Here is a 26,252-nt window from a genome sequence, read left to right as displayed (position 1 = left end):
TGGCGTGAAAAGCGCCAAGCCAAACCGAGTCAAGTCGGGCCAATGCAGATAGATACTCCACCGAATCCTTTCGATTTCCCATTCCATTTGGCAGCAGAGCATGAAACAAACGCATAAGTAAATACCAGAAACGAGTGACTTTCAATATCCTCACAGGCTTATTGCTTACAGCAAATTTCACGCCAGCAGACAGACAAATACGACCGAGCTGCGAATGCATTTACACATTTGCAAACACAAACATCAGAGAGACAGTTGCAAACATGCAACATACAAATATGCGTGCATTGAGTTTTCCCCCACAATAACACACATCCCATTTTCACCGAAGCTCAGAGCTTGTGGAGCATTTCCATGCTGGATTCGGGCTCGAATTCCGAGATGGACTGGGATCGGTTCGCACCCAGCCATGTCTGAGTGCGTTTCCTCCAAACGCATTTACGTTTATTGCATTTGTAAATTATTCACACAAGGATATTAAATGCAAATTGTGAAATAGACGACACACTCGTGCCGCACATGCTTCGCTCCACAGATACAATATCCGTTGATGCCCCATGTATATATTGGCGAATTACTCAGCTCCTGCATATGATTGTCACATGCAAAAACGATTCGAGATTCTCGTTTTCCGACTCTGAGTCTGAGTTCCCGCCTCGGGCTCTCGGATTCTCGGATTTCTCGGTCCTCGCATTCCATCTTCCTTGAATGCCATTTGCCGGAAGGACCTTTGGTCTCATGTGAGGTTACTTGGTTCGATGGTCGATAGTTGGCTACGCAATCTGACCACTTGATTGACTCTGGCCCCGCATTCGGTTCGTGCACCTGCAATTCGACCCAAAGAGGAGCAGAGATCAAAAATTAATTTTATTAAAGCCTGAAGCACTGCACTCACATCTTATTTATTCGTTTTCCATTACCTGATTACACTCTGGCCCCGGCCGCTGGAAAAGGGACACTCTCGAAAAGTGGCCAGAACAAGTTGGGAAAAAGTTTAATTTCACTAGCAAATTTCACCCACTCGCATGCAACGCTGCCTAAACACGTTTGACATTGCTGCCCCCGAATGTGGACAAAGTTTTGGGCGTCGCACAGTGTAACATGCAAATCGAATTTAAACTTGCCAACAAATAATTGAAGGCCATCTGGCTGGAGGGCTTACACCTAGCACATTACCAAATCGTCTATGCAGAACTGCAGCACCTGTCGGTAAAGCAGTAAACAGAGACAATTATTGGACAATTATTGGCACTTAACAGAGCCCCTTGCTAATCAAACCACTTAGCACCTCACAAAAAGTGGCTGTGAAATCCTATAAAAGACCCTTGAATATGGACAATGCTAAACAGTTGCCATGTTTAAAGTTAAGGATCTGCTGCTTTCGCCGACAACTTTCGAGGATCCAATTTTTGGAACCCACCTGCGATGCTTCCAATGGTACGGATATGTGGCCTCCAAGGATCAGAATAGGCCTTTGTTAAGTCTTATACGTTGCACCATTTTGACGGCATCGATTTGGCTTAGCTGTGCTTTAATGCTGGCGAGAGTGTTTCGTGGTTACGAAAACCTCAATGATGGGGCCACAAGTTACGCCACCGCAGTCCAGTATTTCGCGGTATCTATTGCCACGTTTAATGCCTACAGGCAAAGAGATAGTAAGTTTAAATTATAAATTTAATATTTTCATTGATAAAAGCAAAAAGGAAATCACATGTTCTGCATGCACAGAGTGGTAATATTAGGCCTAGGATATTTTATTTTATACTTAAACATTTTTTCAGAAGTAATATCCCTTTTGCGAGTTGCCCACTCGGATATCCAGAACTTGATGCTCGAAGCAGATAATCGAGAGATGGAACTTTTGGTCGCCACTCAGGCTTATACACGAACCATTACCCTGTTGATCTGGGTGCCATCGGTTATTGCTGGCTTAATGGCCTATTCAGACTGCATCTACAGGACTCTATTCCTGCCAAAATCGGTTTTCAATGTGCCAGCGGTGCGACGTGGTGAGGAGCACCCCATTCTGCTATTTCAGCTATTTCCCTTCGGAGAACTTTGCGATAACTTCGTTGTTGGATACTTGGGACCTTGGTATGCTCTGGGCCTGGGAATAACGACTATCCCATTGTGGCACACATTTATCACTTGCCTCATGAAGTACGTAAATCTCAAGCTGCAGATACTCAACAAGCGAGTGGAGGAGACGGATGTAATAATCATTTCTAACTTTGTATACTCATTATTAAAATATATAAATATTCTCGTTTGAGTAGATTACCCGACTTAATTCCAAATTGGTAATTGGTCGCCTAACTGCCAGTGAGTTAACCTTCTGGCAAATGCAGCTCTTCAAGGAATTTGTAAAGGAACAGCTGAGGATTCGAAAATTTGTCCAGGAACTACAGTATCTGATTTGCGTTCCCGTGATGGCAGATTTTATTATCTTCTCGGTTCTCATGTGCTTTCTCTTTTTTGCCTTGACAGTTGGCGTAAGTTTCAATGTTCACATATTTATAGTTTTTAAACTACTATTTTATGTGGTTAATATTTAATTAGGTTCCAAGCAAAATGGATTACTTCTTCATGTTCATTTACCTTTTTGTGATGGCTGGTATATTGTGGATTTATCATTGGCATGCCACGTTGATTGTTGAGTGTGTGAGTATAATGACAAGAATAGCATGATATATTTTTGACAAATTTTCAGAAGATCCGTCTAAAGAAGTTAATTTCAATTGAAATTCATTCATATTGGTTTCATATGTCGAATGATTTCGTAAAAAAAAGGTCCATAGCAATCAGACAATATCTCCGCATGATTTTTGTTTACTTCCTTTTAGTAGCCTTGGAAAATGTCCTTTTTTCAGCACGATGAACTGAGCCTTGCTTACTTTTCTTGCGGATGGTACAACTTCGAGATGCCTTTGCAGAGAATGCTGGCTTTTATGATGATGCATGCCCAAAGGCCGATGAAGATGCGCGCCCTGCTGGTCGATTTGAATCTGAGGACCTTCATAGACGTAAGGCTGCTGGCTCGATATTGGATTCATCGAATTCAAGCCATTCCTTTGCAGATTGGCCGTGGAGCCTACAGCTACTTCAATTTGCTGCGTAGCTCTCACTTGTATTAGAGAAAAAGCCTTTTCTTCAGAGCTAATCAAATGCCGTTGCGCCTGTCAACTCGTTTGGCTAACATGACAGTAAACAAGCCATGCAATTCATTTTGCCCGGCGCACACACTCACAAAAAACGAGGAAACGGTAGAAAGCACATATGTAGAAGCTGAAATGCTAAAACCATTTTACAGTGCAAATAAACGTGGCTCAAACTGAAGAGACGCCTGTTACTCAAAAAGGCAATGCAAGTAACGGGCGACATCATTTATCACTTGAAAAACGTCGCATGTCACTAGCGTTGTATGTGTTTTGTTATATTGTCTTTCTCAATGGATATAAAACGATTTTTGCACTTCTTACCAACCTACCCGCCCTTGGCATTATTTCCCTGCCGTGCCTCTAATTGTCTTGGGGGTTTAGACAAAGGAAATTTATGCGTCTGCCCCAGACAAAACGGTCAGATACATCAACCCACCACCGCCAGCCACCACAACCATCAGTGAAACTAACCAAACAAACCGAATCGTTGTCCCCCTGGGTGTATTTTTTAATATTATTAAGAGTATAGACAAAAAAGTAAGGAAACAAAAATAAAAACCAAACCGGCTCCCACACCCAAATAAACACGCATTTTGTTGCGGTTGTTGTGCTCCCTGGGATTACACAAAGTGGCTAAATGGCTGATAAAGGCACACGCCGAACCTCGGCTACTAATGAGTATTAATGGCGGGGTTACAAACGCGGCAGGTATGCCAGAACCCAGAACTCAGAAGCCCAGAACCATTCCAAAAACCTGGGCATCCACGTATGCTATTCCTCGGAGGGTGACAAAAGCGAGGGTCACAGATAGTTGGGTAACAGCGTGAAAAGGGTTGTTGGCAAACCACTCGATTGAAATCTCTCCGAGGAGAACGTTACCCTTTCGAAAAAATAGAAGAATGCGCTGATATATGTATGTGATAGAACTCTTTTTATATTTCCGCGACATCTGTAGTTCATATTTGTTCAAACAAACAAACCACAATGAAAGGGTTAAGTATCGTTTTGAATGACTAAACTCTTACTAAATATGTAATTTTTTAAGTAAGGATCGATTTAGAGAGTTTCGACACCAAATATTTGATTTATTTTGTTTGAAAAGTTCGGATGACAAATGAAACTCAAAAATCTTTTAAAAAAATACGCATTTTAAACTATTATTATAAATATGTTAATTACAATAACATTTGCAGAATGTCACATATCGAGCTCTTATTTAAACCAAAAAAAATTTTGTACTATAAGTACACAACAAAAAAAAATTAATTTGGCAAAAATAGAAGCCACATGGCATTGCGGCATACCAAATTTTAGGCATCTGTTGCCGGTATTTTGAGCAATATTGGCAAATTTTTTATGGTTTTCGTTGCGCACGTTTTTTGTTGATTATTTATGACATTACATACATAATGCAAGCGTAATGGATGCGAGTGTTCATTAAGCACAATGAATGTCGTGCACTCAGAGTGCCAACCCTCGTCCCTCAAGGGGAAAATGCGTTGGGAGCACGATTATATTGTACGGTGCTGTATGGTAAGTGTGTGAGCCACCCTCTTTGGGTTTTTGCAGTTTTGCGAAAAAATTAAAATTTGCTGCACACATGTAATGAATATTTACAATACACTGCTGCCATACCGCCACAAAAGAAGTGAATTCAAAGGGAAAGCAATTCTCGGAACGGGCCCACAAAGGAAAACGCCCTTCAAGGAAGCAAAACCACCTTATAAGGGTGGTACATACATAAGGTGAAGCCAAAGAATTGTAAGTTACCATTATGCGTAGTCATATCTGTGCAGCTGAAATTAACTTCTGTGGATATATATTTATATCTATAGTATGATAAAAGAGTTATGATTTCAGAACCACAGTTACACCCTTGATTTCGTTCGAACTTTAAACTGTACAGTTTACAAGAAAATATATTTTTCTAGGAAAGAGGAAACCCATTCGGAAGAAACATTTTTATTCGCTTAAATAAGTGGGCTTAACGTTTGTTGCGCTACCAAACCTCTCCACTTCGGCCAACTAAGTGTTTTCCCATTAAACATTTACGATGGCACAGTAAAGGCAACACAAACGCGTGACTTGGCCAGCTGTTAGGTGAAATAAATATGGTTATTAAAATTAATTAACGCACGCCGATTTGTTAGCCGGAGCCATAAAGCGAAATGAAGTTGTAGTTAAATTTTGAATGCATTAAATTAATCATAAGCAAGTCCTTTGCCCATCTGTTGGCCGGATATGAGCACTCGAGCTTGGCCAAGAGGACTGCAGTTGTCACCGGTGTACGAGCCCCGCCCAGGATATCATGCACATTTAAATGCAACTGATTAATCATGGATAAAGTTGTTTTCGCTCCTGCTACTGCTGATGCCTCAGCTGTTGGTCACGTGACTGCAAACAATTTGACTTCAAACACATTAACAGTTACGGTTGGGCATTGGAGGAGGCCAGAGCCGGATAACTCCCGGGGAGCAAATACGGGTCCTGCACGCAGAGGGTTTGTCACCAGCAACAACTTAACTTGGCTAACTAAAACTTTTCATGCATTGCCGTTGACAGTGCAATAAACATGCCAAAACAAATGCAACAAAGGCAACAACTTATGAAAACAACAGCGTCAACTGGCCCGCCTTCACCACGCCCATCCCACATGAAATCCTCGGGGTTTTGGGAGGGTTTTGAACTAATGGGTGGGTGGTTTCGGAATCTACCCCTTTGAAAATAGACACGTAAGTCGTAGAAATATTAAAGAGATGGGGAGTCGTGAATAGTTCGACGCCTTTTTTCATAGAATTTCAAAAGAAGCAAAGCTATTCGACTGATTTATGTAGTTTGCATTGGCAGTGGTATTTTTACAAGGACTTTACGTTAACTTAATTGAAGCTACCGTAGAGCAGAAGCGGAAAATTAAAGTTTAACCCCCATTAATTAAACTCAAAGAAAATCTTCTTCGAAAATAAAAAATTTAATTTAAAGTCAGAGACTATGTTTCTAGAATCTGTATGCTTAATCTCAACCTTCAAGCTTTTATAGTTTCCGAGATCTCGACGTACGTACCGACATACGGACAGGGCCAGATCGAATCCTGATATATATACTTTATATGGTCGGAAGCGCTTCCTCCTAGTATATACTATACGAGTAAGGGGTATAAAAAAACTTGCACAGTACTTAAAACTATATTAATCATAATGAAAACTGTTCACCTAATTTCAAATTTTGTTTTCCACTCATTATAACTGAATATCAGAGTATAAGGACACTGTTTAGCCCAGCGACTTTCGCCAACGACCATACCACGCTGAATACATCGGTTCTCGTCCGATCACCGAAATTAAGCAGCGTCGGGCGCGGTTAGTACTTAGATGGGGGACCGCTTGGGAACACCGCGTGTTGTTGGCCTCGTCCACAACTTTTTGCTGCCTGCTGCCTGCTGCCTTCTTAGTTTTTATTCTAGCATTATTGGCTATTGGCTACAAATCAGAATGAAAACTTTGTTCACCTAATTTCAAATTTTGTCTTCCACTCATTAATCTTTTATATCTTTATTACGATATCTAAAACCCAATGGTAAAAAAAAACAGTCTATTTCAGTCTATGGGCATAACTGAATATCAGAGTATAAGGACACTGTTTAGCCCAGCGACTTTCGCCAACGACCATACCACGCTGAATACATCGGTTCTCGTCCGATCACCGAAATTAAGCAGCGTCGGGCGCGGTTAGTACTTATATGGGGGACCGCTTGGGAACACCGCGTGTTGTTGGCCTCGTCCACAACTTTTTGCTGCCTGCTGCCTGTTGCCTTCTTAGTTTTTATTCTAGCATTATTGGCTATTGGCTACAAATCAGAATGAAAACTTTGTTCACCTAATTTCAAATTTTGTCTTCCACTCATTAATCTTTTATATCTTTATTACGATATCTAAAACCCAATGGTAAAAAAAAACAGTCTATTTCAGTCTATGGGCATAACTGAATATCAGAGTATAAGGACACTGTTTAGCCCAGCGACTTTCGCCAACGACCATACCACGCTGAATACATCGGTTCTCGTCCGATCACCGAAATTAAGCAGCGTCGGGCGCGGTTAGTACTTAGATGGGGGACCGCTTGGGAACACCGCGTGTTGTTGGCCTCGTCCACAACTTTTTGCTGCCTGCTGCCTGCTGCCTTCTTAGTTTTTATTCTAGCATTATTGGCTATTGGCTACAAATCAGAATGAAAACTTTGTTCACCTAATTTCAAATTTTGTCTTCCACTCATTAATCTTTTATATCTTTATTACGATATCTAAAACCCAATGGTAAAAAAAAAACAGTCTATTTCAGTCTATGGGCATAACTGAATATCAGAGTATAAGGACACTGTTTAGCCCAGCGACTTTCGCCAACGACCATACCACGCTGAATACATCGGTTCTCGTCCGATCACCGAAATTAAGCAGCGTCGGGCGCGGTTAGTACTTAGATGGGGGACCGCTTGGGAACACCGCGTGTTGTTGGCCTCGTCCACAACTTTTTGCTGCCTGCTGCCTGCTGCCTTCTTAGTTTTTATTCTAGCATTATTGGCTATTGGCTACAAATCAGAATGAAAACTTTGTTCACCTAATTTCAAATTTTGTCTTCCACTCATTAATCTTTTATATCTTTATTACGATATCTAAAACCCAATGGTAAAAAAAAACAGTCTATTTCAGTCTATGGGCATAACTGAATATCAGAGTATAAGGACACTGTTTAGCCCAGCGACTTTCGCCAACGACCATACCACGCTGAATACATCGGTTCTCGTCCGATCACCGAAATTAAGCAGCGTCGGGCGCGGTTAGTACTTAGATGAGGGACCGCTTGGGAACACCGCGTGTTGTTGGCCTCGTCCACAACTTTTTGCTGCCTGCTGCCTGCTGCCTTCTTAGTTTTTATTCTAGCATTATTGGCTATTGGCTACAAATCAGAATGAAAACTTTGTTCACCTAATTTCAAATTTTGTCTTCCACTCATTAATCTTTTATATCTTTATTACGATATCTAAAACCCAATGGTAAAAAAAAACAGTCTATTTCAGTCTATGGGCATAACTGAATATCAGAGTATAAGGACACTGTTTAGCCCAGCGACTTTCGCCAACGACCATACCACGCTGAATACATCGGTTCTCGTCCGATCACCGAAATTAAGCAGCGTCGGGCGCGTTCTGCCTGCTGCCTGCTGCCTTCTTAGTTTTTATTCTAGCATTATTGGCTATTGGCTACAAATCAGAATGAAGACTTTGTTCACCTAATTTCAAATTTTGTCTTCCACTCATTAATCTTTTATATCTTTATTACGATATCTAAAACCCAATGGTAAAAAAAAAACAGTCTATTTCAGTCTGTGGGCATAACTGAATATCAGAGTATAAGGACACTGTTTAGCCCAGCGACTTTCGCCAACGACCATACCACGCTGAATACATCGGTTCTCGTCCGATCACCGAAATTAAGCAACGTCGGGCGCGGTTAGTACTTAGATGGGGGACCGCTTGGGAACACCGCGTGTTGTTGGCCTCGTCCACAACTTTTTGCTGCCTGCTGCCTGCTGCCTTCTTAGTTTTTATTCTAGCATTATTGGCTATTGGCTACAAATCAGAATGAAAACTTTGTTCACCTAATTTCAAATTTTGTCTTCCACTCATTAATCTTTTATATCTTTATTACGATATCTAAAACCCAATGGTAAAAAAAAACAGTCTATTTCAGTCTATGGGCATAACTGAATATCAGAGTATAAGGACACTGTTTAGCCCAGCGACTTTCGCCAACGACCATACCACGCTGAATACATCGGTTCTCGTCCGATCACCGAAATTAAGCAGCGTCGGGCGCGGTTAGTACTTAGATGGGGGACCGCTTGGGAACACCGCGTGTTGTTGGCCTCGTCCACAACTTTTTGCTGCCTGCTGCCTGTTGCCTTCTTAGTTTTTATTCTAGCATTATTGGCTATTGGCTACAAATCAGAATGAAAACTTTGTTCACCTAATTTCAAATTTTGTCTTCCACTCATTAATCTTTTATATCTTTATTACGATATCTAAAACCCAATGGTAAAAAAAAACAGTCTATTTCAGTCTATGGGCATAACTGAATATCAGAGTATAAGGACACTGTTTAGCCCAGCGACTTTCGCCAACGACCATACCACGCTGAATACATCGGTTCTCGTCCGATCACCGAAATTAAGCAGCGTCGGGCGCGGTTAGTACTTAGATGGGGGACCGCTTGGGAACACCGCGTGTTGTTGGCCTCGTCCACAACTTTTTGCTGCCTGCTGCCTGCTGCCTTCTTAGTTTTTATTCTAGCATTATTGGCTATTGGCTACAAATCAGAATGAAAACTTTGTTCACCTAATTTCAAATTTTGTCTTCCACTCATTAATCTTTTATATCTTTATTACGATATCTAAAACCCAATGGTAAAAAAAAAACAGTCTATTTCAGTCTATGGGCATAACTGAATATCAGAGTATAAGGACACTGTTTAGCCCAGCGACTTTCGCCAACGACCATACCACGCTGAATACATCGGTTCTCGTCCGATCACCGAAATTAAGCAGCGTCGGGCGCGGTTAGTACTTAGATGGGGGACCGCTTGGGAACACCGCGTGTTGTTGGCCTCGTCCACAACTTTTTGCTGCCTGCTGCCTGCTGCCTTCTTAGTTTTTATTCTAGCATTATTGGCTATTGGCTACAAATCAGAATGAAAACTTTGTTCACCTAATTTCAAATTTTGTCTTCCACTCATTAATCTTTTATATCTTTATTACGATATCTAAAACCCAATGGTAAAAAAAAACAGTCTATTTCAGTCTATGGGCATAACTGAATATCAGAGTATAAGGACACTGTTTAGCCCAGCGACTTTCGCCAACGACCATACCACGCTGAATACATCGGTTCTCGTCCGATCACCGAAATTAAGCAGCGTCGGGCGCGGTTAGTACTTAGATGAGGGACCGCTTGGGAACACCGCGTGTTGTTGGCCTCGTCCACAACTTTTTGCTGCCTGCTGCCTGCTGCCTTCTTAGTTTTTATTCTAGCATTATTGGCTATTGGCTACAAATCAGAATGAAAACTTTGTTCACCTAATTTCAAATTTTGTCTTCCACTCATTAATCTTTTATATCTTTATTACGATATCTAAAACCCAATGGTAAAAAAAAACAGTCTATTTCAGTCTATGGGCATAACTGAATATCAGAGTATAAGGACACTGTTTAGCCCAGCGACTTTCGCCAACGACCATACCACGCTGAATACATCGGTTCTCGTCCGATCACCGAAATTAAGCAGCGTCGGGCGCGTTCTGCCTGCTGCCTGCTGCCTTCTTAGTTTTTATTCTAGCATTATTGGCTATTGGCTACAAATCAGAATGAAAACTTTGTTCACCTAATTTCAAATTTTGTCTTCCACTCATTAATCTTTTATATCTTTATTACGATATCTAAAACCCAATGGTAAAAAAAAAACAGTCTATTTCAGTCTATGGGCATAACTGAATATCAGAGTATAAGGACACTGTTTAGCCCAGCGACTTTCGCCAACGACCATACCACGCTGAATACATCGGTTCTCGTCCGATCACCGAAATTAAGCAGCGTCGGGCGCGGTTAGTACTTAGATGAGGGACCGCTTGGGAACACCGCGTGTTGTTGGCCTCGTCCACAACTTTTTGCTGCCTGCTGCCTGCTGCCTTCTTAGTTTTTATTCTAGCATTATTGGCTATTGGCTACAAATCAGAATGAAAACTTTGTTCACCTAATTTCAAATTTTGTCTTCCACTCATTAATCTTTTATATCTTTATTACGATATCTAAAACCCAATGGTAAAAAAAAACAGTCTATTTCAGTCTATGGGCATAACTGAATATCAGAGTATAAGGACACTGTTTAGCCCAGCGACTTTCGCCAACGACCATACCACGCTGAATACATCGGTTCTCGTCCGATCACCGAAATTAAGCAGCGTCGGGCGCGGTTAGTACTTAGATGGGGGACCGCTTGGGAACACCGCGTGTTGTTGGCCTCGTCCACAACTTTTTGCTGCCTGCTGCCTGCTGCCTTCTTAGTTTTTATTCTAGCATTATTGGCTATTGGCTACAAATCAGAATGAAGACTTTGTTCACCTAATTTCAAATTTTGTCTTCCACTCATTAATCTTTTATATCTTTATTACGATATCTAAAACCCAATGGTAAAAAAAAAACAGTCTATTTCAGTCTGTGGGCATAACTGAATATCAGAGTATAAGGACACTGTTTAGCCCAGCGACTTTCGCCAACGACCATACCACGCTGAATACATCGGTTCTCGTCCGATCACCGAAATTAAGCAACGTCGGGCGCGGTTAGTACTTAGATGGGGGACCGCTTGGGAACACCGCGTGTTGTTGGCCTCGTCCACAACTTTTTGCTGCCTGCTGCCTGCTGCCTTCTTAGTTTTTATTCTAGCATTATTGGCTATTGGCTACAAATCAGAATGAAAACTTTGTTCACCTAATTTCAAATTTTGTCTTTCACTCATTAATCTTTTATATCTTTATTACGATATCTAAAACCCAATGGTAAAAAAAAAACAGTCTATTTCAGTCTATGGGCATAACTGAATATCAGAGTATAAGGACACTGTTTAGCCCAGCGACTTTCGCCAACGACCATACCACGCTGAATACATCGGTTCTCGTCCGATCACCGAAATTAAGCAGCGTCGGGCGCGGTTAGTACTTAGATGGGGGACCGCTTGGGAACACCGCGTGTTGTTGGCCTCGTCCACAACTTTTTGCTGCCTGCTGCCTGCTGCCTTCTTAGTTTTTATTCTAGCATTATTGGCTATTGGCTACAAATCAGAATGAAAACTTTGTTCACCTAATTTCAAATTTTGTCTTCCACTCATTAATCTTTTATATCTTTATTACGATATCTAAAACCCAATGGTAAAAAAAAAACAGTCTATTTCAGTCTATGGGCATAACTGAATATCAGAGTATAAGGACACTGTTTAGCCCAGCGACTTTCGCCAACGACCATACCACGCTGAATACATCGGTTCTCGTCCGATCACCGAAATTAAGCAGCGTCGGGCGCGGTTAGTACTTAGATGAGGGACCGCTTGGGAACACCGCGTGTTGTTGGCCTCGTCCACAACTTTTTGCTGCCTGCTGCCTGCTGCCTTCTTAGTTTTTATTCTAGCATTATTGGCTATTGGCTACAAATCAGAATGAAAACTTTGTTCACCTAATTTCAAATTTTGTCTTCCACTCATTAATCTTTTATATCTTTATTACGATATCTAAAACCCAATGGTAAAAAAAAACAGTCTATTTCAGTCTATGGGCATAACTGAATATCAGAGTATAAGGACACTGTTTAGCCCAGCGACTTTCGCCAACGACCATACCACGCTGAATACATCGGTTCTCGTCCGATCACCGAAATTAAGCAGCGTCGGGCGCGGTTAGTACTTAGATGAGGGACCGCTTGGGAACACCGCGTGTTGTTGGCCTCGTCCACAACTTTTTGCTGCCTGCTGCCTGCTGCCTTCTTAGTTTTTATTCTAGCATTATTGGCTATTGGCTACAAATCAGAATGAAAACTTTGTTCACCTAATTTCAAATTTTGTCTTCCACTCATTAATCTTTTATATCTTTATTACGATATCTAAAACCCAATGGTAAAAAAAAAACAGTCTATTTCAGTCTATGGGCATAACTGAATATCAGAGTATAAGGACACTGTTTAGCCCAGCGACTTTCGCCAACGACCATACCACGCTGAATACATCGGTTCTCGTCCGATCACCGAAATTAAGCAGCGTCGGGCGCGGTTAGTACTTAGATGAGGGACCGCTTGGGAACACCGCGTGTTGTTGGCCTCGTCCACAACTTTTTGCTGCCTGCTGCCTGCTGCCTGCTGCCTTCTTAGTTTTTATTCTAGCATTATTGGCTATTGGCTACAAATCAGAATGAAAACTTTGTTCACCTAATTTCAAATTTTGTCTTCCACTCATTAATCTTTTATATCTTTATTACGATATCTAAAACCCAATGGTAAAAAAAAAACAGTCTATTTCAGTCTATGGGCATAACTGAATATCAGAGTATAAGGACACTGTTTAGCCCAGCGACTTTCGCCAACGACCATACCACGCTGAATACATCGGTTCTCGTCCGATCACCGAAATTAAGCAGCGTCGGGCGCGGTTAGTACTTAGATGGGGGACCGCTTGGGAACACCGCGTGTTGTTGGCCTCGTCCACAACTTTTTGCTGCCTGCTGCCTGCTGCCTTCTTAGTTTTTATTCTAGCATTATTGGCTATTGGCTACAAATCAGAATGAAAACTTTGTTCACCTAATTTCAAATTTTGTCTTCCACTCATTAATCTTTTATATCTTTATTACGATATCTAAAACCCAATGGTAAAAAAAAAACAGTCTATTTCAGTCTATGGGCATAACTGAATATCAGAGTATAAGGACACTGTTTAGCCCAGCGACTTTCGCCAACGACCATACCACGCTGAATACATCGGTTCTCGTCCGATCACCGAAATTAAGCAGCGTCGGGCGCGGTTAGTACTTAGATGGGGGACCGCTTGGGAACACCGCGTGTTGTTGGCCTCGTCGACAACTTTTTGCTGCCTGCTGCCTTCTTAGTTTTTATTCTAGCATTATTGGCTATTGGCTACAAATCAGAATGAAAACTTTGTTCACCTAATTTCAAATTTTGTCTTCCACTCATTAATCTTTTATATCTTTATTACGATATCTAAAACCCAATGGTAAAAAAAAACAGTCTATTTCAGTCTATGGGCATAACTGAATATCAGAGTATAAGGACACTGTTTAGCCCAGCGACTTTCGCCAACGACCATACCACGCTGAATACATCGGTTCTCGTCCGATCACCGAAATTAAGCAGCGTCGGGCGCGGTTAGTACTTAGATGGGGGACCGCTTGGGAACACCGCGTGTTGTTGGCCTCGTCCACAACTTTTTGCTGCCTGCTGCCTGCTGCCTTCTTAGTTTTTATTCTAGCATTATTGGCTATTGGCTACAAATCAGAATGAAAACTTTGTTCACCTAATTTCAAATTTTGTCTTCCACTCATTAATCTTTTATATCTTTATTACGATATCTAAAACCCAATGGTAAAAAAAAAACAGTCTATTTCAGTCTGTGGGCATAACTGAATATCAGAGTATAAGGACACTGTTTAGCCCAGCGACTTTCGCCAACGACCATACCACGCTGAATACATCGGTTCTCGTCCGATCACCGAAATTAAGCAGCGTCGGGCGCGGTTAGTACTTAGATGAGGGACCGCTTGGGAACACCGCGTGTTGTTGGCCTCGTCCACAACTTTTTGCTGCCTGCTGCCTGCTGCCTGCTGCCTTCTTAGTTTTTATTCTAGCATTATTGGCTATTGGCTACAAATCAGAATGAAAACTTTGTTCACCTAATTTCAAATTTTGTCTTCCACTCATTAATCTTTTATATCTTTATTACGATATCTAAAACCCAATGGTAAAAAAAAAACAGTCTATTTCAGTCTATGGGCATAACTGAATATCAGAGTATAAGGACACTGTTTAGCCCAGCGACTTTCGCCAACGACCATACCACGCTGAATACATCGGTTCTCGTCCGATCACCGAAATTAAGCAGCGTCGGGCGCGGTTAGTACTTAGATGGGGGACCGCTTGGGAACACCGCGTGTTGTTGGCCTCGTCCACAACTTTTTGCTGCCTGCTGCCTGCTGCCTTCTTAGTTTTTATTCTAGCATTATTGGCTATTGGCTACAAATCAGAATGAAAACTTTGTTCACCTAATTTCAAATTTTGTCTTCCACTCATTAATCTTTTATATCTTTATTACGATATCTAAAACCCAATGGTAAAAAAAAAACAGTCTATTTCAGTCTATGGGCATAACTGAATATCAGAGTATAAGGACACTGTTTAGCCCAGCGACTTTCGCCAACGACCATACCACGCTGAATACATCGGTTCTCGTCCGATCACCGAAATTAAGCAGCGTCGGGCGCGGTTAGTACTTAGATGGGGGACCGCTTGGGAACACCGCGTGTTGTTGGCCTCGTCGACAACTTTTTGCTGCCTGCTGCCTTCTTAGTTTTTATTCTAGCATTATTGGCTATTGGCTACAAATCAGAATGAAAACTTTGTTCACCTAATTTCAAATTTTGTCTTCCACTCATTAATCTTTTATATCTTTATTACGATATCTAAAACCCAATGGTAAAAAAAAAACAGTCTATTTCAGTCTATGGGCATAACTGAATATCAGAGTATAAGGACACTGTTTAGCCCAGCGACTTTCGCCAACGACCATACCACGCTGAATACATCGGTTCTCGTCCGATCACCGAAATTAAGCAGCGTCGGGCGCGGTTAGTACTTAGATGAGGGACCGCTTGGGAACACCGCGTGTTGTTGGCCTCGTCCACAACTTTTTGCTGCCTGCTGCCTGCTGCCTTCTTAGTTTTTATTCTAGCATTATTGGCTATTGGCTACAAATCAGAATGAAAACTTTGTTCACCTAATTTCAAATTTTGTCTTCCACTCATTAATCTTTTATATCTTTATTACGATATCTAAAACCCAATGGTAAAAAAAAACAGTCTATTTCAGTCTATGGGCATAACTGAATATCAGAGTATAAGGACACTGTTTAGCCCAGCGACTTTCGCCAACGACCATACCACGCTGAATACATCGGTTCTCGTCCGATCACCGAAATTAAGCAGCGTCGGGCGCGGTTAGTACTTAGATGGGGGACCGCTTGGGAACACCGCGTGTTGTTGGCCTCGTCCACAACTTTTTGCTGCCTGCTGCCTGCTGCCTTCTTAGTTTTTATTCTAGCATTATTGGCTATTGGCTACAAATCAGAATGAAAACTTTGTTCACCTAATTTCAAATTTTGTCTTCCACTCATTAATCTTTTATATCTTTATTACGATATCTAAAACCCAATGGTAAAAAAAAAACAGTCTATTTCAGTCTGTGGGCATAACTGAATATCAGAGTATAAGGACACTGTTTAGCCCAGCGACTTTCGCCAACGACCATACCACGCTGAATACATCGGTTCTCGTCCGATCACCGAAATTAAGCAGCGTCGGGCGCGGTTAGTACTTAGATGGGGGACCGCTTGGGAACACCGCGTGTTGTTGGCCTCGTCCACAACTTTTTGCTGCCTGCTGCCTGCTGCCTTCTTAGTTTTTATTCTAGCATTATTGGCTATTGGCTACAAATCAGAATGAAAACTTTGTTCACCTAATTTCAAATTTTGTCTTTCACTCATTAATCTTTTATATCTTTATTACGATATCTAAAACCCAATGGTAAAAAAAAAACAGTCTATTTCAGTCTATGGGCATAACTGAATATCAGAGTATAAGGACACTGTTTAGCCCAGCGACTTTCGCCAACGACCATACCACGCTGAATACATCGGTTCTCGTCCGATCACCGAAATTAAGCAGCGTCGGGCGCGGTTAGTACTTAGATGGGGACCGCTTGGGAACACCGCGTGTTGTTGGCCTCGTCCACAACTTTTTGCTGCCTGCTGCCTGCTGCCTTCTTAGTTTTTATTCTAGCATTATTGGCTATTGGCTACAAATCAGAATGAAAACTTTGTTCACCTAATTTCAAATTTTGTCTTCCACTCATTAATCTTTTATATCTTTATTACGATATCTAAAACCCAATGGTAAAAAAAAAACAGTCTATTTCAGTCTATGGGCATAACTGAATATCAGAGTATAAGGACACTGTTTAGCCCAGCGACTTTCGCCAACGACCATACCACGCTGAATACATCGGTTCTCGTCCGATCACCGAAATTAAGCAGCGTCGGGCGCGGTTAGTACTTAGATGGGGACCGCTTGGGAACACCGCGTGTTGTTGGCCTCGTCCACAACTTTTTGCTGCCTGCTGCCTGCTGCCTTCTTAGTTTTTATTCTAGCATTATTGGCTATTGGCTACAAATCAGAATGAAAACTTTGTTCACCTAATTTCAAATTTTGTCTTCCACTCATTAATCTTTTATATCTTTATTACGATATCTAAAACCCAATGGTAAAAAAAAACAGTCTATTTCAGTCTATGGGCATAACTGAATATCAGAGTATAAGGACACTGTTTAGCCCAGCGACTTTCGCCAACGACCATACCACGCTGAATACATCGGTTCTCGTCCGATCACCGAAATTAAGCAGCGTCGGGCGCGGTTAGTACTTAGATGGGGGACCGCTTGGGAACACCGCGTGTTGTTGGCCTCGTCCACAACTTTTTGCTGCCTGCTGCCTGCTGCCTTCTTAGTTTTTATTCTAGCATTATTGGCTATTGGCTACAAATCAGAATGAAAACTTTGTTCACCTAATTTCAAATTTTGTCTTTCACTCATTAATCTTTTATATCTTTATTACGATATCTAAAACCCAATGGTAAAAAAAAAACAGTCTATTTCAGTCTATGGCATAACTGAATATCAGAGTATAAGGACACTGTTTAGCCCAGCGACTTTCGCCAACGACCATACCACGCTGAATACATCGGTTCTCGTCCGATCACCGAAATTAAGCAGCGTCGGGCGCGGTTAGTACTTAGATGGGGACCGCTTGGGAACACCGCGTGTTGTTGGCCTCGTCCACAACTTTTTGCTGCCTGCTGCCTGCTGCCTTCTTAGTTTTTATTCTAGCATTATTGGCTATTGGCTACAAATCAGAATGAAAACTTTGTTCACCTAATTTCAAATTTTGTCTTCTACTCATTAATCTTTTATATCTTTATTACGATATCTAAAACCCAATGGTAAAAAAAAAACAGTCTATTTCAGTCTATGGGCATAACTGAATATCAGAGTATAAGGACACTGTTTAGCCCAGCGACTTTCGCCAACGACCATACCACGCTGAATACATCGGTTCTCGTCCGATCACCGAAATTAAGCAGCGTCGGGCGCGGTTAGTACTTAGATGGGGACCGCTTGGGAACACCGCTGTTGTTGGCCTCGTCCACAACTTTTTCCTGCCTGCTGCCTGCTGCCTTCTTAGTTTTTATTCTAGCATTATAGGCTATTGGCTACAAATCAGAATGAAAACTTTGTTCACCTAATTTCAAATTTTGTCTTCTACTCATTAATCTTTTATATCTTTATTACGATATCTAAAACCCAATGGTAAAAAAAAAACAGTCTATTTCTGAATATCAGAGTATAAGGACACTGTTTAGCCCAGCGACTTTCGCCAACGACCATACCACGCTGAATACATCGGTTCTCGTCCGATCACCGAAATTAAGCAGCGTCGGGCGCGGTTAGTACTTAGATGGGGGACCGCTTGGGAACACCGCGTGTTGTTGGCCTCGTCCACAACTTTTTGCTGCCTGCTGCCTGCTGCCTTCTTAGTTTTTATTCTAGCATTATTGGCTATTGGCTACAAATCAGAATGAAAACTTTGTTCACCTAATTTCAAATTTTGTCTTCCACTCATTAATCTTTTATATCTTTATTACGATATCTAAAACCCAATGGTAAAAAAAAAACAGTCTATTTCAGTCTATGGGCATAACTGAATATCAGAGTATAAGGACACTGTTTAACCCAGCGACTTTCGCCAACGACCATACCACGCTGAATACATCGGTTCTCGTCCGATCACCGAAATTAAGCAGCGTCGGGCGCGGTTAGTACTTAGATGGGGGACCGCTTGGGAACACCGCGTGTTGTTGGCCTCGTCCACAACTTTTTGCTGCCTGCTGCCTGCTGCCTTCTTAGTTTTTATTCTAGCATTATTGGCTATTGGCTACAAATCAGAATGAAAACTTTGTTCACCTAATTTCAAATTTTGTCTTCCACTCATTAATCTTTTATATCTTTATTACGATATCTAAAACCCAATGGTAAAAAAAAACAGTCTATTTCAGTCTATGGGCATAACTGAATATCAGAGTATAAGGACACTGTTTAGCCCAGCGACTTTCGCCAACGACCATACCACGCTGAATACATCGGTTCTCGTCCGATCACCGAAATTAAGCAGCGTCGGGCGCGGTTAGTACTTAGATGGGGGACCGCTTGGGAACACCGCGTGTTGTTGGCCTCGTCCACAACTTTTTGCTGCCTGCTGCCTTCTTAGTTTTTATTCTAGCATTATTGGCTATTGGCTACAAATCAGAATGAAAACTTTGTTCACCTAATTTCAAATTTTGTCTTCTACTCATTAATCTTTTATATCTTTATTACGATATCTAAAACCCAATGGTAAAAAAAAAACAGTCTATTTCAGTCTATGGGCATAACTGAATATCAGAGTATAAGGACACTGTTTAGCCCAGCGACTTTCGCCAACGACCATACCACGCTGAATACATCGGTTCTCGTCCGATCACCGAAATTAAGCAGCGTCGGGCGCGGTTAGTACTTAGATGGGGGACCGCTTGGGAACACCGCGTGTTGTTGGCCTCGTCCACAACTTTTTGCTGCCTGCTGCCTGCTGCCTTCTTAGTTTTTATTCTAGCATTATTGGCTATTGGCTACAAATCAGAATGAAAACTTTGTTCACCTAATTTCAAATTTTGTCTTCCACTCATTAATCTTTTATATCTTTATTACGATATCTAAAACCCAATGGTAAAAAAAAAACAGTCTATTTCAGTCTGTGGGCATAACTGAATATCAGAGTATAAGGACACTGTTTAGCCCAGCGACTTTCGCCAACGACCATACCACGCTGAATACATCGGTTCTCGTCCGATCACCGAAATTAAGCAGCGTCGGGCGCGGTTAGTACTTAGATGGGGGACCGCTTGGGAACACCGCGTGTTGTTGGCCTCGTCCACAACTTTTTGCTGCCTGCTGCCTGCTGCCTTCTTAGTTTTTATTCTAGCATTATTGGCTATTGGCTACAAATCAGAATGAAAACTTTGTTCACCTAATTTCAAATTTTGTCTTCCACTCATTAATCTTTTATATCTTTATTACGATATCTAAAACCCAATGGTAAAAAAAAAACAGTCTATTTCTGAATATCAGAGTATAAGGACACTGTTTAGCCCAGCGACTTTCGCCAACGACCATACCACGCTGAATACATCGGTTCTCGTCCGATCACCGAAATTAAGCAGCGTCGGGCGCGGTTAGTACTTAGATGGGGGACCGCTTGGGAACACCGCGTGTTGTTGGCCTCGTCCACAACTTTTTGCTGCCTGCTGCCTGCTGCCTTCTTAGTTTTTATTCTAGCATTATTGGCTATTGGCTACAAATCAGAATGAAGACTTTGTTCACCTAATTTCAAATTTTGTCTTCCACTCATTAATCTTTTATATCTTTATTACGATATCTAAAACCCAATGGTAAAAAAAAAACAGTCTATTTCAGTCTGTGGGCATAACTGAATATCAGAGTATAAGGACACTGTTTAGCCCAGCGACTTTCGCCAACGACCATACCACGCTGAATACATCGGTTCTCGTCCGATCACCGAAATTAAGCAGCGTCGGGCGCGGTTAGTACTTAGATGGGGGACCGCTTGGGAACACCGCCTGTTGTTGGCCTCGTCCACAACTTTTTCCTGCCTGCTGCCTGCTGCCTTCTTAGTTTTTATTCTAGCATTATAGGCTATTGGCTACAAATCAGAATGAAAACTTTGTTCACCTAATTTCAAATTTTGTCTTCTACTCATTAATCTTTTATATCTTTATTACGATATCTAAAACCCAATGGTAAAAAAAAAACAGTCTATTTCTGAATATCAGAGTATAAGGACACTGTTTAGCCCAGCGACTTTCGCCAACGACCATACCACGCTGAATACATCGGTTCTCGTCCGATCACCGAAATTAAGCAGCGTCGGGCGCGGTTAGTACTTAGATGGGGGACCGCTTGGGAACACCGCGTGTTGTTGGCCTCGTCCACAACTTTTTGCTGCCTGCTGCCTGCTGCCTTCTTAGTTTTTATTCTAGCATTATTGGCTATTGGCTACAAATCAGAATGAAGACTTTGTTCACCTAATTTCAAATTTTGTCTTCCACTCATTAATCTTTTATATCTTTATTACGATATCTAAAACCCAATGGTAAAAAAAAAACAGTCTATTTCAGTCTGTGGGCATAACTGAATATCAGAGTATAAGGACACTGTTTAGCCCAGCGACTTTCGCCAACGACCATACCACGCTGAATACATCGGTTCTCGTCCGATCACCGAAATTAAGCAACGTCGGGCGCGGTTAGTACTTAGATGGGGGACCGCTTGGGAACACCGCGTGTTGTTGGCCTCGTCCACAACTTTTTGCTGCCTGCTGCCTGCTGCCTTCTTAGTTTTTATTCTAGCATTATTGGCTATTGGCTACAAATCAGAATGAAAACTTTGTTCACCTAATTTCAAATTTTGTCTTTCACTCATTAATCTTTTATATCTTTATTACGATATCTAAAACCCAATGGTAAAAAAAAAACAGTCTATTTCAGTCTATGGGCATAACTGAATATCAGAGTATAAGGACACTGTTTAGCCCAGCGACTTTCGCCAACGACCATACCACGCTGAATACATCGGTTCTCGTCCGATCACCGAAATTAAGCAGCGTCGGGCGCGGTTAGTACTTAGATGGGGGACCGCTTGGGAACACCGCGTGTTGTTGGCCTCGTCCACAACTTTTTGCTGCCTGCTGCCTTCTTAGTTTTTATTCTAGCATTATTGGCTATTGGCTACAAATCAGAATGAAAACTTTGTTCACCTAATTTCAAATTTTGTCTTCCACTCATTAATCTTTTATATCTTTATTACGATATCTAAAACCCAATGGTAAAAAAAAACAGTCTATTTCAGTCTATGGGCATAACTGAATATCAGAGTATAAGGACACTGTTTAGCCCAGCGACTTTCGCCAACGACCATACCACGCTGAATACATCGGTTCTCGTCCGATCACCGAAATTAAGCAGCGTCGGGCGCGGTTAGTACTTAGATGGGGGACCGCTTGGGAACACCGCGTGTTGTTGGCCTCGTCCACAACTTTTTGCTGCCTGCTGCCTTCTTAGTTTTTATTCTAGCATTATTGGCTATTGGCTACAAATCAGAATGAAAACTTTGTTCACCTAATTTCAAATTTTGTCTTCTACTCATTAATCTTTTATATCTTTATTACGATATCTAAAACCCAATGGTAAAAAAAAAACAGTCTATTTCAGTCTATGGGCATAACTGAATATCAGAGTATAAGGACACTGTTTAGCCCAGCGACTTTCGCCAACGACCATACCACGCTGAATACATCGGTTCTCGTCCGATCACCGAAATTAAGCAGCGTCGGGCGCGGTTAGTACTTAGATGAGGGACCGCTTGGGAACACCGCCTGTTGTTGGCCTCGTCCACAACTTTTTCCTGCCTGCTGCCTGCTGCCTTCTTAGTTTTTATTCTAGCATTATAGGCTATTGGCTACAAATCAGAATGAAAACTTTGTTCACCTAATTTCAAATTTTGTCTTCTACTCATTAATCTTTTATATCTTTATTACGATATCTAAAACCCAATGGTAAAAAAAAAACAGTCTATTTCTGAATATCAGAGTATAAGGACACTGTTTAGCCCAGCGACTTTCGCCAACGACCATACCACGCTGAATACATCGGTTCTCGTCCGATCACCGAAATTAAGCAGCGTCGGGCGCGGTTAGTACTTAGATGGGGGACCGCTTGGGAACACCGCGTGTTGTTGGCCTCGTCCACAACTTTTTGCTGCCTGCTGCCTTCTTAGTTTTTATTCTAGCATTATTGGCTATTGGCTACAAATCAGAATGAAAACTTTGTTCACCTAATTTCAAATTTTGTCTTCCACTCATTAATCTTTTATATCTTTATTACGATATCTAAAACCCAATGGTAAAAAAAAACAGTCTATTTCAGTCTATGGGCATAACTGAATATCAGAGTATAAGGACACTGTTTAGCCCAGCGACTTTCGCCAACGACCATACCACGCTGAATACATCGGTTCTCGTCCGATCACCGAAATTAAGCAGCGTCGGGCGCGGTTAGTACTTAGATGGGGGACCGCTTGGGAACACCGCGTGTTGTTGGCCTCGTCCACAACTTTTTGCTGCCTGCTGCCTTCTTAGTTTTTATTCTAGCATTATTGGCTATTGGCTACAAATCAGAATGAAAACTTTGTTCACCTAATTTCAAATTTTGTCTTCCACTCATTAATCTTTTATATCTTTATTACGATATCTAAAACCCAATGGTAAAAAAAAAACAGTCTATTTCAGTCTATGGGCATAACTGAATATCAGAGTATAAGGACACTGTTTAGCCCAGCGACTTTCGCCAACGACCATACCACGCTGAATACATCGGTTCTCGTCCGATCACCGAAATTAAGCAGCGTCGGGCGCGGTTAGTACTTAGATGGGGGACCGCTTGGGAACACCGCGTGTTGTTGGCCTCGTCCACAACTTTTTGCTGCCTGCTGCCTTCTTAGTTTTTATTCTAGCATTATTGGCTATTGGCTACAAATCAGAATGAAAACTTTGTTCACCTAATTTCAAATTTTGTCTTCCACTCATTAATCTTTTATATCTTTATTACGATATCTAAAACCCAATGGTAAAAAAAAACAGTCTATTTCAGTCTATGGGCATAACTGAATATCAGAGTATAAGGACACTGTTTAGCCCAGCGACTTTCGCCAACGACCATACCACGCTGAATACATCGGTTCTCGTCCGATCACCGAAATTAAGCAGCGTCGGGCGCGGTTAGTACTTAGATGGGGGACCGCTTGGGAACACCGCGTGTTGTTGGCCTCGTCCACAACTTTTTGCTGCCTGCTGCCTTCTTAGTTTTTATTCTAGCATTATTGGCTATTGGCTACAAATCAGAATGAAAACTTTGTTCACCTAATTTCAAATTTTGTCTTCTACTCATTAATCTTTTATATCTTTATTACGTTATCTAAAACCCAATGGTAAAAAAAAACAGTCTATTTCAGTCTATGGGCATAACTGAATATCAGAGTATAAGGACACTGTTTAGCCCAGCGACTTTCGCCAACGACCATACCACGCTGAATACATCGGTTCTCGTCCGATCACCGAAATTAAGCAGCGTCGGGCGCGGTTAGTACTTAGATGAGGGACCGCTTGGGAACACCGCCTGTTGTTGGCCTCGTCCACAACTTTTTCCTGCCTGCTGCCTGCTGCCTTCTTAGTTTTTATTCTAGCATTATAGGCTATTGGCTACAAATCAGAATGAAAACTTTGTTCACCTAATTTCAAATTTTGTCTTCTACTCATTAATCTTTTATATCTTTATTACGATATCTAAAACCCAATGGTAAAAAAAAAACAGTCTATTTCTGAATATCAGAGTATAAGGACACTGTTTAGCCCAGCGACTTTCGCCAACGACCATACCACGCTGAATACATCGGTTCTCGTCCGATCACCGAAATTAAGCAGCGTCGGGCGCGGTTAGTACTTAGATGGGGGACCGCTTGGGAACACCGCGTGTTGTTGGCCTCGTCCACAACTTTTTGCTGCCTGCTGCCTTCTTAGTTTTTATTCTAGCATTATTGGCTATTGGCTACAAATCAGAATGAAAACTTTGTTCACCTAATTTCAAATTTTGTCTTCCACTCATTAATCTTTTATATCTTTATTACGATATCTAAAACCCAATGGTAAAAAAAAACAGTCTATTTCAGTCTATGGGCATAACTGAATATCAGAGTATAAGGACACTGTTTAGCCCAGCGACTTTCGCCAACGACCATACCACGCTGAATACATCGGTTCTCGTCCGATCACCGAAATTAAGCAGCGTCGGGCGCGGTTAGTACTTAGATGGGGGACCGCTTGGGAACACCGCGTGTTGTTGGCCTCGTCCACAACTTTTTGCTGCCTGCTGCCTTCTTAGTTTTTATTCTAGCATTATTGGCTATTGGCTACAAATCAGAATGAAAACTTTGTTCACCTAATTTCAAATTTTGTCTTTCACTCATTAATCTTTTATATCTTTATTACGATATCTAAAACCCAATGGTAAAAAAAAAACAGTCTATTTCAGTCTATGGGCATAACTGAATATCAGAGTATAAGGACACTGTTTAGCCCAGCGACTTTCGCCAACGACCATACCACGCTGAATACATCGGTTCTCGTCCGATCACCGAAATTAAGCAGCGTCGGGCGCGGTTAGTACTTAGATGGGGGACCGCTTGGGAACACCGCGTGTTGTTGGCCTCGTCCACAACTTTTTGCTGCCTGCTGCCTGCTGCCTTCTTAGTTTTTATTCTAGCATTATTGGCTATTGGCTACAAATCAGAATGAAGACTTTGTTCACCTAATTTCAAATTTTGTCTTCCACTCATTAATCTTTTATATCTTTATTACGATATCTAAAACCCAATGGTAAAAAAAAAACAGTCTATTTCAGTCTGTGGGCATAACTGAATATCAGAGTATAAGGACACTGTTTAGCCCAGCGACTTTCGCCAACGACCATACCACGCTGAATACATCGGTTCTCGTCCGATCACCGAAATTAAGCAACGTCGGGCGCGGTTAGTACTTAGATGGGGGACCGCTTGGGAACACCGCGTGTTGTTGGCCTCGTCCACAACTTTTTGCTGCCTGCTGCCTGCTGCCTTCTTAGTTTTTATTCTAGCATTATTGGCTATTGGCTACAAATCAGAATGAAAACTTTGTTCACCTAATTTCAAATTTTGTCTTTCACTCATTAATCTTTTATATCTTTATTACGATATCTAAAACCCAATGGTAAAAAAAAAACAGTCTATTTCAGTCTATGGGCATAACTGAATATCAGAGTATAAGGACACTGTTTAGCCCAGCGACTTTCGCCAACGACCATACCACGCTGAATACATCGGTTCTCGTCCGATCACCGAAATTAAGCAGCGTCGGGCGCGGTTAGTACTTAGATGGGGGACCGCTTGGGAACACCGCGTGTTGTTGGCCTCGTCCACAACTTTTTGCTGCCTGCTGCCTTCTTAGTTTTTATTCTAGCATTATTGGCT

At 41.6% G+C, this 26,252-nt stretch overlaps 1 protein-coding gene, 50 non-coding genes and 3 pseudogenes across 51 annotated transcripts; all 54 read left to right on the top strand.

Annotated features, from left to right (window-relative positions):
* The first annotated feature begins 1,354 nt into the window (after positions 1 to 1,354).
* On the top strand, positions 1,355 to 3,232 carry LOC117137131 (odorant receptor 56a). Its single transcript, XM_033298430.1, has 6 exons — positions 1,355 to 1,655; positions 1,782 to 2,212; positions 2,277 to 2,492; positions 2,560 to 2,661; positions 2,871 to 3,023; positions 3,078 to 3,232. The coding sequence occupies exons 1-6, from the start codon at positions 1,355 to 1,357 to the stop codon at positions 3,132 to 3,134; spliced, it is 1,260 nt and encodes a 419-aa protein (XP_033154321.1). The 3' UTR covers positions 3,135 to 3,232.
* A 3,212-nt stretch (positions 3,233 to 6,444) lies between these two features.
* LOC117138719 lies at positions 6,445 to 6,563 on the top strand. The gene has a single exon (XR_004459234.1). It is a non-coding gene; the product is annotated as a 5S ribosomal RNA (ribosomal RNA).
* Positions 6,564 to 6,812: 249 nt separating this feature from the next.
* Positions 6,813 to 6,931, top strand: LOC117138723. Its single transcript, XR_004459238.1, has one exon. It is a non-coding gene; the product is annotated as a 5S ribosomal RNA (ribosomal RNA).
* A 249-nt stretch (positions 6,932 to 7,180) lies between these two features.
* LOC117138717 lies at positions 7,181 to 7,299 on the top strand. The gene has a single exon (XR_004459233.1). It is a non-coding gene; the product is annotated as a 5S ribosomal RNA (ribosomal RNA).
* Positions 7,300 to 7,549: 250 nt separating this feature from the next.
* LOC117138716 lies at positions 7,550 to 7,668 on the top strand. The gene has a single exon (XR_004459232.1). It is a non-coding gene; the product is annotated as a 5S ribosomal RNA (ribosomal RNA).
* Positions 7,669 to 7,917: 249 nt separating this feature from the next.
* LOC117138740 lies at positions 7,918 to 8,036 on the top strand. The gene has a single exon (XR_004459254.1). It is a non-coding gene; the product is annotated as a 5S ribosomal RNA (ribosomal RNA).
* A 554-nt stretch (positions 8,037 to 8,590) lies between these two features.
* Positions 8,591 to 8,709, top strand: LOC117138727. Its single transcript, XR_004459242.1, has one exon. It is a non-coding gene; the product is annotated as a 5S ribosomal RNA (ribosomal RNA).
* Positions 8,710 to 8,958: 249 nt separating this feature from the next.
* Positions 8,959 to 9,077, top strand: LOC117138715. Its single transcript, XR_004459231.1, has one exon. It is a non-coding gene; the product is annotated as a 5S ribosomal RNA (ribosomal RNA).
* A 249-nt stretch (positions 9,078 to 9,326) lies between these two features.
* LOC117138714 lies at positions 9,327 to 9,445 on the top strand. The gene has a single exon (XR_004459230.1). It is a non-coding gene; the product is annotated as a 5S ribosomal RNA (ribosomal RNA).
* A 250-nt stretch (positions 9,446 to 9,695) lies between these two features.
* LOC117138713 lies at positions 9,696 to 9,814 on the top strand. The gene has a single exon (XR_004459229.1). It is a non-coding gene; the product is annotated as a 5S ribosomal RNA (ribosomal RNA).
* Positions 9,815 to 10,063: 249 nt separating this feature from the next.
* Positions 10,064 to 10,182, top strand: LOC117138739. The gene has a single exon (XR_004459253.1). It is a non-coding gene; the product is annotated as a 5S ribosomal RNA (ribosomal RNA).
* Positions 10,183 to 10,736: 554 nt separating this feature from the next.
* Positions 10,737 to 10,855, top strand: LOC117138738. Its single transcript, XR_004459252.1, has one exon. It is a non-coding gene; the product is annotated as a 5S ribosomal RNA (ribosomal RNA).
* A 249-nt stretch (positions 10,856 to 11,104) lies between these two features.
* LOC117138711 lies at positions 11,105 to 11,223 on the top strand. Its single transcript, XR_004459228.1, has one exon. It is a non-coding gene; the product is annotated as a 5S ribosomal RNA (ribosomal RNA).
* A 250-nt stretch (positions 11,224 to 11,473) lies between these two features.
* On the top strand, positions 11,474 to 11,592 carry LOC117138726. Its single transcript, XR_004459241.1, has one exon. It is a non-coding gene; the product is annotated as a 5S ribosomal RNA (ribosomal RNA).
* A 250-nt stretch (positions 11,593 to 11,842) lies between these two features.
* LOC117138710 lies at positions 11,843 to 11,961 on the top strand. The gene has a single exon (XR_004459227.1). It is a non-coding gene; the product is annotated as a 5S ribosomal RNA (ribosomal RNA).
* Positions 11,962 to 12,211: 250 nt separating this feature from the next.
* Positions 12,212 to 12,330, top strand: LOC117138737. The gene has a single exon (XR_004459251.1). It is a non-coding gene; the product is annotated as a 5S ribosomal RNA (ribosomal RNA).
* A 249-nt stretch (positions 12,331 to 12,579) lies between these two features.
* On the top strand, positions 12,580 to 12,698 carry LOC117138736. Its single transcript, XR_004459250.1, has one exon. It is a non-coding gene; the product is annotated as a 5S ribosomal RNA (ribosomal RNA).
* Positions 12,699 to 12,948: 250 nt separating this feature from the next.
* Positions 12,949 to 13,067, top strand: LOC117138735. Its single transcript, XR_004459249.1, has one exon. It is a non-coding gene; the product is annotated as a 5S ribosomal RNA (ribosomal RNA).
* A 257-nt stretch (positions 13,068 to 13,324) lies between these two features.
* Positions 13,325 to 13,443, top strand: LOC117138709. Its single transcript, XR_004459226.1, has one exon. It is a non-coding gene; the product is annotated as a 5S ribosomal RNA (ribosomal RNA).
* A 250-nt stretch (positions 13,444 to 13,693) lies between these two features.
* LOC117138707 lies at positions 13,694 to 13,812 on the top strand. The gene has a single exon (XR_004459224.1). It is a non-coding gene; the product is annotated as a 5S ribosomal RNA (ribosomal RNA).
* A 242-nt stretch (positions 13,813 to 14,054) lies between these two features.
* Positions 14,055 to 14,173, top strand: LOC117138706. The gene has a single exon (XR_004459223.1). It is a non-coding gene; the product is annotated as a 5S ribosomal RNA (ribosomal RNA).
* A 250-nt stretch (positions 14,174 to 14,423) lies between these two features.
* Positions 14,424 to 14,542, top strand: LOC117138734. The gene has a single exon (XR_004459248.1). It is a non-coding gene; the product is annotated as a 5S ribosomal RNA (ribosomal RNA).
* Positions 14,543 to 14,799: 257 nt separating this feature from the next.
* LOC117138705 lies at positions 14,800 to 14,918 on the top strand. The gene has a single exon (XR_004459222.1). It is a non-coding gene; the product is annotated as a 5S ribosomal RNA (ribosomal RNA).
* A 250-nt stretch (positions 14,919 to 15,168) lies between these two features.
* LOC117138704 lies at positions 15,169 to 15,287 on the top strand. Its single transcript, XR_004459221.1, has one exon. It is a non-coding gene; the product is annotated as a 5S ribosomal RNA (ribosomal RNA).
* A 243-nt stretch (positions 15,288 to 15,530) lies between these two features.
* Positions 15,531 to 15,649, top strand: LOC117138732. The gene has a single exon (XR_004459246.1). It is a non-coding gene; the product is annotated as a 5S ribosomal RNA (ribosomal RNA).
* A 249-nt stretch (positions 15,650 to 15,898) lies between these two features.
* Positions 15,899 to 16,017, top strand: LOC117138703. The gene has a single exon (XR_004459220.1). It is a non-coding gene; the product is annotated as a 5S ribosomal RNA (ribosomal RNA).
* A 250-nt stretch (positions 16,018 to 16,267) lies between these two features.
* LOC117138840 lies at positions 16,268 to 16,386 on the top strand. Its single transcript, XR_004459337.1, has one exon. It is a non-coding gene; the product is annotated as a 5S ribosomal RNA (ribosomal RNA).
* Positions 16,387 to 16,636: 250 nt separating this feature from the next.
* Positions 16,637 to 16,754, top strand: LOC117138746. The gene has a single exon (XR_004459259.1). It is a non-coding gene; the product is annotated as a 5S ribosomal RNA (ribosomal RNA).
* Positions 16,755 to 17,004: 250 nt separating this feature from the next.
* On the top strand, positions 17,005 to 17,122 carry LOC117138743. Its single transcript, XR_004459257.1, has one exon. It is a non-coding gene; the product is annotated as a 5S ribosomal RNA (ribosomal RNA).
* Positions 17,123 to 17,371: 249 nt separating this feature from the next.
* Positions 17,372 to 17,490, top strand: LOC117138839. Its single transcript, XR_004459336.1, has one exon. It is a non-coding gene; the product is annotated as a 5S ribosomal RNA (ribosomal RNA).
* Positions 17,491 to 17,739: 249 nt separating this feature from the next.
* Positions 17,740 to 17,857, top strand: LOC117138742. Its single transcript, XR_004459256.1, has one exon. It is a non-coding gene; the product is annotated as a 5S ribosomal RNA (ribosomal RNA).
* A 250-nt stretch (positions 17,858 to 18,107) lies between these two features.
* LOC117138760 lies at positions 18,108 to 18,224 on the top strand (annotated as a pseudogene).
* Positions 18,225 to 18,458: 234 nt separating this feature from the next.
* Positions 18,459 to 18,577, top strand: LOC117138838. Its single transcript, XR_004459335.1, has one exon. It is a non-coding gene; the product is annotated as a 5S ribosomal RNA (ribosomal RNA).
* A 250-nt stretch (positions 18,578 to 18,827) lies between these two features.
* Positions 18,828 to 18,946, top strand: LOC117138837. Its single transcript, XR_004459334.1, has one exon. It is a non-coding gene; the product is annotated as a 5S ribosomal RNA (ribosomal RNA).
* Positions 18,947 to 19,195: 249 nt separating this feature from the next.
* On the top strand, positions 19,196 to 19,314 carry LOC117138836. The gene has a single exon (XR_004459333.1). It is a non-coding gene; the product is annotated as a 5S ribosomal RNA (ribosomal RNA).
* A 243-nt stretch (positions 19,315 to 19,557) lies between these two features.
* LOC117138833 lies at positions 19,558 to 19,676 on the top strand. Its single transcript, XR_004459331.1, has one exon. It is a non-coding gene; the product is annotated as a 5S ribosomal RNA (ribosomal RNA).
* Positions 19,677 to 19,926: 250 nt separating this feature from the next.
* On the top strand, positions 19,927 to 20,045 carry LOC117138832. Its single transcript, XR_004459330.1, has one exon. It is a non-coding gene; the product is annotated as a 5S ribosomal RNA (ribosomal RNA).
* Positions 20,046 to 20,279: 234 nt separating this feature from the next.
* On the top strand, positions 20,280 to 20,398 carry LOC117138831. The gene has a single exon (XR_004459329.1). It is a non-coding gene; the product is annotated as a 5S ribosomal RNA (ribosomal RNA).
* Positions 20,399 to 20,648: 250 nt separating this feature from the next.
* Positions 20,649 to 20,767, top strand: LOC117138748. Its single transcript, XR_004459261.1, has one exon. It is a non-coding gene; the product is annotated as a 5S ribosomal RNA (ribosomal RNA).
* A 234-nt stretch (positions 20,768 to 21,001) lies between these two features.
* LOC117138830 lies at positions 21,002 to 21,120 on the top strand. Its single transcript, XR_004459328.1, has one exon. It is a non-coding gene; the product is annotated as a 5S ribosomal RNA (ribosomal RNA).
* A 250-nt stretch (positions 21,121 to 21,370) lies between these two features.
* Positions 21,371 to 21,489, top strand: LOC117138725. The gene has a single exon (XR_004459240.1). It is a non-coding gene; the product is annotated as a 5S ribosomal RNA (ribosomal RNA).
* A 250-nt stretch (positions 21,490 to 21,739) lies between these two features.
* LOC117138829 lies at positions 21,740 to 21,858 on the top strand. The gene has a single exon (XR_004459327.1). It is a non-coding gene; the product is annotated as a 5S ribosomal RNA (ribosomal RNA).
* Positions 21,859 to 22,100: 242 nt separating this feature from the next.
* LOC117138828 lies at positions 22,101 to 22,219 on the top strand. Its single transcript, XR_004459326.1, has one exon. It is a non-coding gene; the product is annotated as a 5S ribosomal RNA (ribosomal RNA).
* Positions 22,220 to 22,462: 243 nt separating this feature from the next.
* On the top strand, positions 22,463 to 22,581 carry LOC117138758 (annotated as a pseudogene).
* Positions 22,582 to 22,815: 234 nt separating this feature from the next.
* LOC117138827 lies at positions 22,816 to 22,934 on the top strand. The gene has a single exon (XR_004459325.1). It is a non-coding gene; the product is annotated as a 5S ribosomal RNA (ribosomal RNA).
* A 242-nt stretch (positions 22,935 to 23,176) lies between these two features.
* Positions 23,177 to 23,295, top strand: LOC117138826. The gene has a single exon (XR_004459324.1). It is a non-coding gene; the product is annotated as a 5S ribosomal RNA (ribosomal RNA).
* Positions 23,296 to 23,538: 243 nt separating this feature from the next.
* Positions 23,539 to 23,657, top strand: LOC117138825. Its single transcript, XR_004459323.1, has one exon. It is a non-coding gene; the product is annotated as a 5S ribosomal RNA (ribosomal RNA).
* Positions 23,658 to 23,899: 242 nt separating this feature from the next.
* On the top strand, positions 23,900 to 24,018 carry LOC117138824. Its single transcript, XR_004459322.1, has one exon. It is a non-coding gene; the product is annotated as a 5S ribosomal RNA (ribosomal RNA).
* Positions 24,019 to 24,260: 242 nt separating this feature from the next.
* On the top strand, positions 24,261 to 24,379 carry LOC117138757 (annotated as a pseudogene).
* Positions 24,380 to 24,613: 234 nt separating this feature from the next.
* On the top strand, positions 24,614 to 24,732 carry LOC117138822. Its single transcript, XR_004459320.1, has one exon. It is a non-coding gene; the product is annotated as a 5S ribosomal RNA (ribosomal RNA).
* Positions 24,733 to 24,974: 242 nt separating this feature from the next.
* Positions 24,975 to 25,093, top strand: LOC117138821. Its single transcript, XR_004459319.1, has one exon. It is a non-coding gene; the product is annotated as a 5S ribosomal RNA (ribosomal RNA).
* Positions 25,094 to 25,336: 243 nt separating this feature from the next.
* On the top strand, positions 25,337 to 25,455 carry LOC117138820. Its single transcript, XR_004459318.1, has one exon. It is a non-coding gene; the product is annotated as a 5S ribosomal RNA (ribosomal RNA).
* Positions 25,456 to 25,705: 250 nt separating this feature from the next.
* LOC117138724 lies at positions 25,706 to 25,824 on the top strand. The gene has a single exon (XR_004459239.1). It is a non-coding gene; the product is annotated as a 5S ribosomal RNA (ribosomal RNA).
* Positions 25,825 to 26,074: 250 nt separating this feature from the next.
* Positions 26,075 to 26,193, top strand: LOC117138818. Its single transcript, XR_004459317.1, has one exon. It is a non-coding gene; the product is annotated as a 5S ribosomal RNA (ribosomal RNA).
* The last annotated feature ends 59 nt before the right edge of the window (positions 26,194 to 26,252 follow it).

This window comes from Drosophila mauritiana, chromosome 2R, assembly GCF_004382145.1.
Source record: "Drosophila mauritiana strain mau12 chromosome 2R, ASM438214v1, whole genome shotgun sequence".
In the NCBI taxonomy this organism is placed as follows: Eukaryota; Metazoa; Arthropoda; class Insecta; order Diptera; family Drosophilidae; genus Drosophila; species Drosophila mauritiana.
This window is presented reverse-complemented; position numbering and strand designations above follow the sequence as displayed.

Excerpts from the sequence above, each read along its gene's own strand:
- LOC117137131 (XM_033298430.1), top strand. The coding sequence starts at position 1,355 with ATGTTTAAAGTTAAGGATCTGCTGCTTTCGCCGACAACTTTCGAGGAT. Across the intron at positions 1,656-1,781 it reads TGCCTACAGGCAAAGAGATA|AAGTAATATCCCTTTTGCGA; the intron begins GTAAGTTTAAAT and ends ACATTTTTTCAG. Across the intron at positions 2,493-2,559 it reads TTTTTGCCTTGACAGTTGGC|GTTCCAAGCAAAATGGATTA; the intron begins GTAAGTTTCAAT and ends ATATTTAATTAG.